General features: G+C 43.3%; 2 protein-coding genes and 1 pseudogene across 3 annotated transcripts in view; 2 read left to right on the plus strand and 1 right to left on the minus strand.

Annotated features, from left to right (window-relative positions):
• The window catches only part of Dnajc13 (DnaJ heat shock protein family (Hsp40) member C13), a 110,389-nt gene extending 101,578 nt beyond the window's left edge, over positions 1-8,811 (minus strand). For both annotated transcript variants that reach the window (XR_004111876.1, XM_031345643.1), the window contains exon 1: positions 8,547-8,811. The gene's annotated coding sequence lies outside the window, so the exon portion shown is untranslated. The remainder of the gene's footprint in view (positions 1-8,546) is intronic.
• Positions 595-1,067, plus strand: LOC116073700 (annotated as a pseudogene).
• Positions 7,972-9,674, plus strand: LOC116073577 (homeobox protein unc-4 homolog). The gene has a single exon (XM_031345644.1). The coding sequence runs from the start codon at positions 8,361-8,363 to the stop codon at positions 9,069-9,071; it is 711 nt and encodes a 236-aa protein (XP_031201504.1). The 5' UTR covers positions 7,972-8,360; the 3' UTR covers positions 9,072-9,674.
• The last annotated feature ends 2,717 nt before the right edge of the window (positions 9,675-12,391 follow it).

A 12,391-nucleotide genomic window follows, 5' to 3' on the forward strand; every position in this document is an offset into this window, starting at 1 on the left:
TAACAACATTAATTTTTACCCAGATTAAACACCTACATCTAAACTGTGTTAGATAAAATGTGCTGTACTGAGGAAAGCTGCCACTGAACTTTAGTCCCAGTTTGCTTTGCTGCTGTTCTTGTTTTGTTTTTAGTCAGGGTCTCATTAAGTTACCTAGGCTGCCTCCAAACTCTTAGAATCAGGTGATCCTCCAGCCTCAGTCATCCCCACAGCTGGGACATAAGTACTGCACCGAGGTCTTTCTGTTTTGTTTTAATGTGTGACTAATCCAAGTTAAAGTATTTTCTTCAGAAGGAACCAGTCAGTATGTGTAATGTGTATGATTCCTACAATACCTCAAAATAGTATCGCTATGGTTTCAGGATACCTCACTTCACATCCCTTGACCTGAAGAGCTTAAACCCCAGAGAAAAATGCTGTCACAAAATAGGGAGGCAAGTTTGACATGTTTGACTGGCAATCATATACCCCATAACTGTCCACAAGTTATAGTATGCTATTGTATTATTTGCCACAGCAATATCAAAAATCTCAGTTCTGCCCCATTCTCTCTTAAAAAGTCAAAATAAGCCCTCTTTCCTTTCTGCCACCACCATGCCATCCAGACTAAAGACGACCCAGAAATTCCGGGGCCAAGTGAGCAATGGCCGCATCAGTAAGCACTGTAAACACCCAGGAGGCCGCAGGAACGCTGGAGGGTGCATCACCACAGGATCAACTCTAACAAATATCATCCAGGTTACTTTGGGAAAGTTGGTATGAGGCATTACCACGTGAAGAGGAACCAAAGCTTCTGCCCACTGTCAACCTGGATAAATTTTGGACATTGGTCAACGAGCAGGTACGGGTCAATGCAGCAAAAATCAAGACTGGAGCTGCTCCTGTCATGGATGATGCTCGTTTGATCACGCCACTACAAAGTTCTGGGCAAGGGAAAACTCCCTAAACAACCTGTCATTGTGAAAGCCAAATTCTTCAGCAAAAGAGCTGAAGAGAAGATTAAGGGTGTTGGAGGTGCCTGTGTCCTGGTGGCTACAAAGACACGCTGGAGGTTAATTAAATGCTAACATTAAAAAAAAAAAAGGTCAAAATAACTAGAAATTTCTTCATGAAATAAAGGGAAATTAAAATACAACCCCAAATCTAAATTAATCTCAATGGGTGGGAGGTAGTGTCGAGAGCAGTTAATTGTGTGTGCAGGTACACAAGTATGTGTCAGGGAGATGAAGGTCAATCTCCATAGTTGTTCATCAGAAACTGCCATGCCCCCCCCCAAACTGAAACCAGGTTTCTCAGTGGCCTGAAGCCCACAGGTTACTCTACACTGCCTTGTGAGAAAGCCCAGGAACCCACTTGTCTCCACCTTGACAGCACAGAGATTCTAGGTGCTACTATTCCTGACTTTTAAAACTAGGTTCTGGGTCTTGACCCTGGGACCTCATGCTGTGCTGAGCTACATCCCAACCTCACCATAGTAGTTAAATTTATTGTCTTTCCTATTCAACAATATAAATCAAATGCTGAGCTGAGGGAGATCTATTTTAATCATGCATATGTTGATTCCAACTGAAGCATCTATCTTTTGTATTTTAGTCAGACATATGTTGATTCCATCTGAGAGAACACTTCATTTCTAGATAGATTAATCTATTACTTTTTAAAAATAATTTTTTCATGTAAGATATATTGTGACTTTGCCCTTTCCAAACTGAAAAATTTCATCTGAAAGAATATTCATTTTTTCAGAAATGTGCTCAATTCTTCTCAAATTTGTGTTCTAATCATTTATATATTCTAGATCCTACATATTTTTTAGATTTTTTTTTTAGACTTCATTTCTATGTCATTGTATTTCAAATGAGAACACTGAGTTTACAAGAACAACACACTCTAGATGAGCAAGCGCATCTCAGTCAGCGGGTACTTCAAAGGTTAGCTCTATTAGCTAAGAAGGCCCTAGTGGGCAACAGATCTTTACTGGGTACGACTCAACTTGTTTTCACTTTACCAACAGAGGCTAATTTCCTTAGTCCTGCAGCAAACGCAATTTAAATTACATTTTATCATTTGCACCCCATACCTATAAACATCAGTGGCAAACATTTCCTCTCACCCAACACTAGGCAACAGGAACAAGTTTCAAGTTTGTTCTTTCTGAAATGCCTGTATTATTTATACCTCTGCCAAGGGGTTTATAACTACACAGTACCTTTAAATTACATTTAAAGAGAAAAATTCCACTTTTCAAAATAAAGTCAATGACTTAAAGGTCTGGGGAAATGTGGTTTATCTGCCTAAGATTTGATAAATATTCAAAATACATTCTGAATCATGACTTACAAGTTTGAGGAAGAGGAATTCTAGAGCAAAAATACAAGGAACACAAACCAGAAATGCCTATGAAAGTCTAACTTTCAATAAAGTTAGTATAGCATTTTAGATCTACTAGAGAAAGCCTGTTCCATGCAAAACCCAAGTAGTTCTTTAAGTTCTGATAACTACAGTTAGAGGCTGAGCATTAGAATAATTACCACAGACTGCTTTAGGTGTTTTCTTTCCCACCTGTTAATCAAGTGCAAACCAGTCCTCACTCAGCACATCAGTTAAATACACAAGCTACTCACTACTCAGGGGGTGTGATCTACCAAAGGCAAAACAAGAAAGCCCAGTTTTTTGACACTGTTTTACAAATCACATTTTTCATGAACAGTCCATATGACAGTATATGGGCTGCTGAATAAAGTTAAGAGCACACGAAAATAAATGTAAGTATGCCACACTGATGCACCTCTCAGAGGTAACTGTCTTATGTCAATGGACATGACCATTACCATACACTGGCTCTGAAAGAATATTCCCTAAATCAGTGGCTCTGGGGAGTTCCCATGACTATGAATCAGTTTCTATAACAAGAGGGATTATGGCTGGCATGTACTCAGCAGAAGTACACTGCTCCAGGAGGAAAACGTGTTGAAGATATTGATTACAATTTTGAAGCAGGGCCTGGAGAAATGGCTCAGTAGTTAAAAGCATGAACTGATAATCTAGAATAGTGGTTCTCCACCTCCCTAATGCTACGACCCTTTAAAACAGTTCATGACCTACTGACCCTCACAACCATAAAATTATTTCTTTGCTACTCCGTAACTCTAATTTTGTTACTGTTATGAATGGTAACATAGTATCTATGTTTTCTGATGGTCTTAGGTAGCCCCTGTGAAAGAGTCATTCAAGGGTCAAGAACCACTGGTCTAGAAGACTGGACTGAGTTCAGTTTCATGTACTTGTAATCAAGGAATTTACAACTGCCCGAGACTCCAAATCCAGGGGATCCAATACTCTCCTCTGGCCTCTAGAGGTACTTCCAGTCAACTGTACCCACAAAGTCACAGACACACACCAAGTGGAAAACCTGTCCTCAATGTCCAAGTGCTCATTTGCATAGGGGAGAGCCCATTCATAATAAACTACCCCACAACCTAATCAATTTAAATGTAACAAAACAAACTATCTTCTACAAGGCTTGCTGCGCATCAACTTCCCAGCACTAGAGCTTCTATAAACGGAGAGATACCTTTTCAGTTTGGAAAACAATGCTAACAATTATTCCACTTGTGGTATTTAAGTCACCAAGATGAGAAATTTGTGCCCTTCCATGTTTCCATCACAAACTGACTCTATACAAAGGTGCATATCTCTGACAATTTTATTGCTTACTGTGGTGTGGCCATAGTTATTTGCATATTGAAATGCATTCAGTCAGTTCTGCCACATGCCATTTTGATAATTTATTCCTAACTTATTCCAACACAGGTGTCACACTGGGCTGAGGCTATAGTTTGGAAACAGAGTGTCTGCCCAGCATATACTGAACGCCTGGAGGAGTATGATTCCAATTTCACATTTACTGATGTGCTATTTCATAAACCACTGGGAAACATAAGGTGTATGTAGATAAGTACTCAGCTGAGTAGCTACTTAGAAATTCTCAAAGCTTCAATCCATGGGTTTACCATACAACTTCACATCCCATCTCATTTACATTTCCTGTGACTCCTTCCAATGCTCATGTAACAAATGCCAGAGTACTGATCCATGCCAGACAGTGCTACTTCCAAGTGTCCATTGCTTTAGATGTTACTGTAAAGCTCACAGTCCTGTGGCCCTAACCTATTTTTCATTAAAGTCCTGTTTTTATTCAATTTTACATAGCAAAGCGATTTTTGGGAAAGCACATGGAATGCCTTTTGACTTTATATACCAGCAGAGAGGTGTGCTTATTTTCTTAACATACAGCATGTTTTTTTGTTTTTTGTTTTGTTTGCCAAATCTGTACTGTACAGAGAATATTTTGTGTACTGTATGGACACATCACCTGACAATTAAAAAGTCTATGCCCTACGAATTAGGCAGGAAACAGAGGTGGGTCATTTGGGAGAAAGGATTCTGGGATAGAGCCAGGCAGGAGATCCACCTCAGGAAGATGTGACAAGACGGATGCATGATACCTGAGCACAGATAACCAGACACATGGCAAAATATAGGCTGGAATAAATGGAATATTTTAAGTTATATATAGTCAAAGAAGAGCCTAGCTATATGGCCAAGATATTTGTAAATATATTTTGAGTCCGAGTCTTATTTTGGGGCGCATGGGGCTGGGAGGCAGAACCAGGCCTAACTTCAACACTGTATTTTTTCCTTTATGAATATTTTTGGTATCTTATCTAAATACTAACGTTCCAACATTTGTTTTCCTATCTTCTAAAAATGTTTCAGTTTTATGTTTTACAACTAGGTCTATTTTTGTGGAGAACTTGCCTGTAACAATCAATACAATGTGCCATAAAATCAGTTCTGTTTATTAATGAAGTTATCTTTTGGTTTCATGGTGTATCTTTATCCCTTTTATTTTTAAGGGGTTCTTGCAGACTATACATCTCTGTGTGTATGTCTTATAGACAATATATGTGTATGTGTGTAAAAAAGTGTATTTGTGTGTGTGTGTGTGTGTGTGTATAAACTATGCACTAGAGGCTGGGCGGTGGTGGCACAAGCCTTTAATCCCGGCACTTGGGAGGCAGAGGCAGGCGGATTTCTCAGGCCAGTCTGGTCTACAGAGTGAGTTCCAGGACAGCCAGGGATATACAGAGAAACCCTGTCTCGAAAAACAAAACAAAACAAACAAAAAGCACTAGAAGTCTAATAGAGCTTTGACCATTCCACCTTGAAATAAAGGTAGGGATTAAAGATATGCACCACCATGGCCTGGCTACCCCAACTCTTTTCAAATTTTATTTTTATTGTTTTTAAATGTATGTGTATGTGTGTGTGTGGGGCGGGTATTTGCAAGCAGATGTAGGTACTGAAACCAGAAGAGGGAGCGGGATCCTCTGTAGCTGGTTACAGGTGGTTGTAACCTAGCCTGAGTCCAAAGAACCAAATTCAGTTCTCTAAAACCAGCAACACGTTCTATTATCCACTGAGCCACCTCTCCACCTTTATTCCCAAGTCTTTGAATGTTTTTCATCAGTGTCTTAGTGATACAGAACGGGTAGTTTTGACTGAATTACATCCAGGTCTGTCGTTTTTTCCTCAGAGTGACACAACGGGTAAGCCCAAAAGGCACATGCATCTCTGCTGTGCTTTTGTTTTTGAAATTATTCATCACATCAGCATTTTGAGTATTGTCCATTGGATAACATCATCTACCTTCACCAATCTGAGTGAGTCTGCTCTCTTAGGAATTTCTTTGCTTCTTTTTAGTTTCTCATCTGTGTCTTTTTCACTGAAAGTCAGACATGCATTGAGTCTGTATTGAGTCGTGGAAACTAAGGTGAGTAATTTCGTGACCAGATGAGTATCCCTTTTCTTTATGAGGCCAAGTGCAGAGGTTACAGTAACCTTGTTAGGAGTTGAGCTGGGCTTATGTTCTCGCAACAGTTAACCACAGGGCTCCACTGGCTCCATTCTTTTGCAAAACATTGTGTCTCAGTGGAGAGAAGTGATTTAACTATAGAAATGTCCATCTGACCTTTGTGTTGTGCTCCCATGTGACCTTGTGCTTTTGGGGATCCAGTCTCTGTCGAGTATTACATTCTTACCTTCTCCATATTCCACTAAGCTCAATATATTTTATCATTAATGCTCATAATACGGTCCACGCATATACATTAAACCCTGCAATTCAAGGAGAGAATTAGAGCCATTTCTCAACCTTCTTAAAAACTCTGCTGTTGTTCCCCTCCACCCGGTCTGAACGACAGATTCCCAGCAAGGTTTTTTCCCATCTTTCCTAGGACTGTAACCAGTGAAGTTTGTGTATAAACAGCTTCTAAGTTGGCACATTCACTTGCATCCATTTTTCAACTGTTCTTGCTGAACTCTTAACCACTGCCCAAAAGCCCTCCTCTCGTTTTCATCCCTCCCTCTCCAACTCCTCCTTCAGGTCTAAGCTGACCTAGTGGTTCTCTATGTCCTCTGCGCTCTAAGCTGTCTCTGAAGTGATCATCTTGGTTAGTTTAATTTTTGGTTGGTTAGTTGGTTGGATTTTGTTTCCACATCCCCCTCCCCCATGCTGTTAAGATTAGAGCAAAGCTTTCAGTCTTAGAATCAAAGTTAAATGGTATAAATGATTGCAGGATAGCAAAGAGCATGTTAACAATTCTTTTATATAAAGAGGCCGAGGAGAAGGTTTTACAAGGCTTCCCAATGAGTCTAACAACATGAGCTCAATCCTCCTGTCCCACAGGATGGAGACACCATTACAGCTCACTACCCTCAGGTTCCACACAATGAAGAACACACTGCACTCCTGCAAGTTGTCCTCTGAACTTCACACAAGCTACATGGTATGTGGACTCAAACACACAAAGTACATACAAACAACATTTTAAGTACAAAAAAATTATCCTAATATGTGAAGACTGAAACAAACATAATGAACTAAAAACTGCACTTTAACCCCTGCCAGACATTAGACCAAAGCCTTAGCAACAAACAAAACTGGGCTGCCCTGTAGCTGCATAACTTTTGTTTAGACTTTCCTCAGAGAAGCAGAAGAAAAGTCTGAAATGGACATCTCAAATTCACCGTGTAATTACAAGTGCTGGGGGGAATGGGGCCAACGTAGGTATAACATACATGCTCTAGATTTCAACTCTACTGTAGGATCTACTGGGAACTAGGTTCCACTATTAACCTTTCTTCTAAGTTTAAGAAAGATTATTACCATCTACCTGAGTAACCAAATAATTCATGCCTTTCACCAGTGTGTAACTTCTTTACTGTAGACATTCATGTTTTAGTAAACTTTTACCTTAAGAACTTTGTTTGCAGATACTCTTACTAGTATGATTTAGGAAAGAATGTCATAGCTTCTCTGGGGAATTCGAATGCTGGTAGTGGTCCAGGACTCTAGCTTTAAGGTCTTTACACCCCTGTTTCTTAACTCTGACTCCTCTTTTTCTCCTTTTATTTGTTGTACTTCCTGTTTCCAAACAAATGTTAAACTCAGTGTTTTCTCAACTAGGACTGGCGGTCCCTGAATGGAATGTGGTATTAATAGCCGGAGCCACCATTTTCGACACTGCAACTTAAACATTGTTTTACACTATTTTATTTTATGAAAATTAAAAAGGTTTTATGCTGTAAGCAAAATAAAGTTAAACAATGAGGCACTAGAAACAAAACGCTAAACTGTTGAATAAAAGGGAAAAGCAGATCACGGAAGTAAATCACTCTTTTGGGAGTTCATCTCTTGTGTTAGGGGGCGATTTTTATTTACAGCATCCTTCTACCAAGAGATTAGGAAAAAGGTTTCAAGATAAGAGTGGCTTATTTAGCATCTTACAATAGGGGGCTTTTTTGGAAAAAGGCACACAGGTGCACTCTCAACACCCACTTCACTGAGCGTCCAAAACTCTGCTTCACCTACACCAAAAGCCGCGTTCCGAGGTGAAATCCCATCCCAGCATCCGCAACACTGACCGTGTGTCATCCTACTTTGCATGAAGGAAAAGCCTTGGGGGGAAAAACTTGGTGTCTGATAAAAGGACTTGAGGAAGAGAAGGGCAGCTGCTCCCCCTTTCCCATCAAATCGAAACAAAACTGAGACGAGTGGGGGAAAAACAAAACAAAACAAGCGAGTCTACGCGGGACCCCAGAGGAAGGAGGACCGCTAACCTAAGAAAACCCGAGGCGCCGGCACCCAGAAGGGAATCCCGAGGGCGGAGCCCACAGGGGAAGGAGGTGTGGAGTCAGGAGAGTTGCCGAGAGAAGTGGGGGACAGGGATAGTGATGGGAGAAAAGACGGCCAGGCAGAGAGAGGGGTGGGGCTGCCAGGGCAGTGCCCCGGGCAAATGTCACTCAGAGCCGGGGGAGGGGAGGGTCCGAGCGCAAGAATCCCCGGGCGGAGGATCACTGCTTTAGCAGCCTCGAGCCACAGCAGCTTAACGCCGCCCGCCCCGTGGTCCCTGCCCGGAGCCCCCGGGTCCCCGAAGGTGGGAAGCGGCAGGGCAGAAACCCCGAGCCGGAGGCGGCTTTACCTTCGCAGGAGGCTGGAGGCGCTCCAGCCCGAGCTCCGCCCGCCGCCGGCTCCACGTCTTGAGTGGGATGAGGCGCCGCCAGCCCCGTCCCCTCTCGCTTTCCTTTTCCCCGCCGGGGCCTGTCGCCGCGGGTTCCTGCGCCGCGGCCCCCACCCCTCCGCTCCACCCTCTGCCTCTCAGAGGCTCGCTCTGGACGCCGCCATCTTCCACCAGGCTGCGAGCGCTGACCACCAACGCGCGTGCGTGGCCGCCGCCCCGGCCGTCACGAGACCCTGTCAGCTGACCTCAGCGCTTCCGCCTCGCGCCCCGCCCCCACGCGCATTTGGCTCCCTCCCTCTGTGGCTCATTCGCCATCTTCCGGGAAGCGCCGCGTGCGCGCCGCCCCGCCGTTCCGCCTCTCGGGAAGTACGCGTGCGCAGAGCGAAAGAGAGCCTTGGGCTAAGCTGCGGGCCAGGCGCCACGCCCCCTGGAGCGTTCCGGGAGGCCACGCCCCCCGAGTCGATGGAGACACGCCTCTCAGCCTGAGTTCTGCAGGCGTCCGCATTGGCTACTGTAACTCTAGAAAGGAGCATCTCTGTTGCCTAGCCCTAGACTTCAGAGTCCTGGCGCATCCACGAAGCCGTCGAAAGCCTCAGTGAGCATCTCTGGTTTATCTGCATTGTGGGCATAACTTTTACTCGCTACTGACATACCTTGAACGGGGCTTTAAGTTTTGAGTGTTCAGGGAGATTAAATGGAGACCGAAGCCTCAGAGGTCAAAGGCCTTTGCAAGTGAAGTGCTAGACAGGTAACTCACTGCTGCCTCCCTTGTCCTCTGACCCCAGAACCAGGATTTAATTGGCCAGGTACTTAAGGCCAATTAACTCACAGCCGTCTGAGATAGGGATTATCCTCTATTTTCAGATAATAAATTGAAGTGTAGTCCCACAGTAGTAGACTTAATATTTGAGCTCAAGTAAGTTGACTCAAGAACTTTTGCTCTCTGGATAAGAACTCACTGACACTATAAGAAGAGAGTGAGTATCAGAATGAAATAAAGTTACAGATGGCAATTGTGTCCAAGCTATGAGCAACAGTCGGTGTCTCATCTCAGATGTGAGAGGGGCAGACTACCCTCTAAAACATGATTCTATGGGGGAAAAAATCTTGTATGGACACACAGTTCTAGGTTTAAACGCTCTAGTGAGCTCAATATTATTCTTCTGTAGCAACCCTAAAATTTCTCAGGGACCCCGTCTGTGGTTGAATCGTTTCATAGATGGTGGTTATAGGATGAAAAACATGTAAAATGGTTTCCCTAGACTTTACTTCTCGGCTGATTGACCCATTTATGTTGCTGGAAACTATTCCTTAAGTAGGCTTTCCCACACTGTCCCAGTAAGAGAAAGGGCCAGGAAGCAACCAGAAATGGCTTGTTTGGAAAGATGAGACCTGAAGTAGAGAGGAAGGGGGCCGGGGGGGACAACGGAAAAACAAAACAAGAAGCCCCCTTGGCTTTATCCCAGGGTAATACAAGCATGTGCTTATGTGGCTTTGTATATGTTACAGACCCTTAGAGTATTGCCAGAACTAGATGTGAGCTGTCCTATTTCTTATTTGGTAGAGAAAGCTGACCCAGAGTGTCCAAGTGACTAAATCAAGGTGATGTTCAGCCAAAAGGTGGAGCCAAAATTTGGCCCCAGAGTGTAACACCCAGGCCATCAAACTTCTAAACCCTTGACACTGCCTCTCTGTTTAATATTTGGAACCAATTAAATGGATTCTCAGAGGTGAAAGGAGCTTAGGAAACCTGAACTGCCTCTGGCCCCTGGAGTGGAAAATTCCCTGCCTCTGAACACATCCTGAGTGGAGAAACCATGTCTTCTTCTTCCCACACACCTTCTCTTGCAGAAATTGTTTCCGGTTTGGATGGTTGGTTTTGCTATTCTGTCCTTCTCCTCCCCTGTGTCCCAGCCTTTCATTATCTGCCAGTCCACCTGCCCATACCATCGTATCCCTTCCTTACCTATGTTTCCACCTACCAGCCTCTGTACAGACAGCTTCCTCATTTCCCTTAGTGGGGTTTACAGAAGGTTGTCACTCTTTGGGGCTAGCGAGATAGCTCAGCGGATAAGAGCACTGACTGCTTTTTCAAAGGTCCTGAGTTCGGATCCCAACAACCACACAGTGGCTCACAACCACCCGTAATGAGATCTGACGCCCTCTTCTGGTGCGTCTGAAGACAGCTACAGTAAATTATACCAGAGCGAGCGGTGCTGGAGTGAGCGGGCTGGCAGCTGTCCTGAGTTGAATTCCCAGCAGCCACACACATGATATCTAATGGCCATCTGTACAGCTACAGTGTAGTCATACCCATAAAACAAATAAAATAAATCTTTTTAAAAAAAAGTTGTCACTTTTCTGTTTTTGTTTTGTTTTGTTTTGTTGTTTTGTTTTTTTGTTTTTTTTTCAAGACAGGGTTTCTCTCTGTAGCCCCGGCTGCCCTAGTACTCACTCTGTAGACCATGCTGGCCTCGAACTTGGAAATCTGCCTGCCTCTGCCTCCCAAGTGCTAGGATTAAAGGCATGCGCCACCACGCCTGGCTGTCACTCTTAAGGTGATCGAACTAGAGACAAAGATTTGGGGGAGTAGGAGGATTTAGCTCATCTTTCCAGAAACTTCTGGAAAGTTACCTTGCTCCCCACCCCCTCAATGTTTTTGAAAGGGGTGTCAAGTTCAAGGTAGACCTTCAAACTTCTCTTTCTGCGTTTATCTTTTTTCTTCAAAGCCCACAATCGCAAATTTGATTGCAAATACTTTTTTCATAGTGCACACCTATCAAATTTTCAGACCAAAGTTGTACGGTATAATATTTCAGAGCTTTTAAAAATTCACACCTCACTGCTTTCTAGATAGCAGTAATTTTATCTGTGTTCTAAGTTCACATTCAACACAGGATACATTCAAGATCTTAAAAGATCCACATGGAAAAGCCTGTTTATTGAGTTCCCTGCTACTGCTGAAATGGCTTCCTAATTATATCAATGCCCAGACCCAAAATAACCACTAAGAACTCTACACCATGCTGCAGTGTTTTCAGCTGTATCTTGTTTGTTCACTGCTGCCTTTGTCTTGTTTTGACATTTGAGGCATGGTTTCTTGCTTTGTTTCCCAGGCTAGCCTTGAATTTTCTATCCTCCTTTGTCATTGTCTGGATTCTGTGGGTTTAGTTCATTTAAAATGCTATTAGATTGATTTTAGTGTATGAGTATTTTGCCCACATGTCTCTATGTGAACCTCTTGCGTGCCTGGTGTGTGCAGAGGACAGACGTGTGCCTTGGAACTAGAGTCATGAATGCTTTTGCACTGCCATGTGGGTGCTAGGAATTGAATCCAGCTCCTTTGCAAAGAGCAACAAGTACTTTAATCAGCTAAGCCATCTGTCTAAGAGCGCCTGGAATGCTTTGACCATAGACAGTCATGACCACATCCAGATAAACTGTTATAAATACACATTAACCACCATCCCCAGGTAGCTACTGAACACGAAGTAAAATTAATTTGAAAAACTGCAAGATAACATGTGATAATTTGTTACTGATGATGTGTGAGGTAGGGTGAGAAGTAGCCTCAGGATCTTGAGCATCTGAACATTTGGTCCGTAGATGGTGGCAGTGTTTGGGAAGGTTTAGGAGGTGTGTCACTGGAAGCAGGCTTTGAGAGTAAAAAGCCTCACCTACTTCTAGTTTGTTTTCTGCCACTTGCTTACGGTAAAGGGTGTGAGCGTTCAGTGTCTTGCTAGAGCTGCCATGCCCATGCCTGCTGCTCAGTGCCATGCTCCCCCACCATGGCAACCTTTGGTCCC

The sequence above is a fragment of the Mastomys coucha genome, unplaced genomic scaffold (assembly GCF_008632895.1).
Source record: "Mastomys coucha isolate ucsf_1 unplaced genomic scaffold, UCSF_Mcou_1 pScaffold23, whole genome shotgun sequence".
Taxonomy (NCBI): domain Eukaryota; kingdom Metazoa; phylum Chordata; class Mammalia; order Rodentia; family Muridae; genus Mastomys; species Mastomys coucha.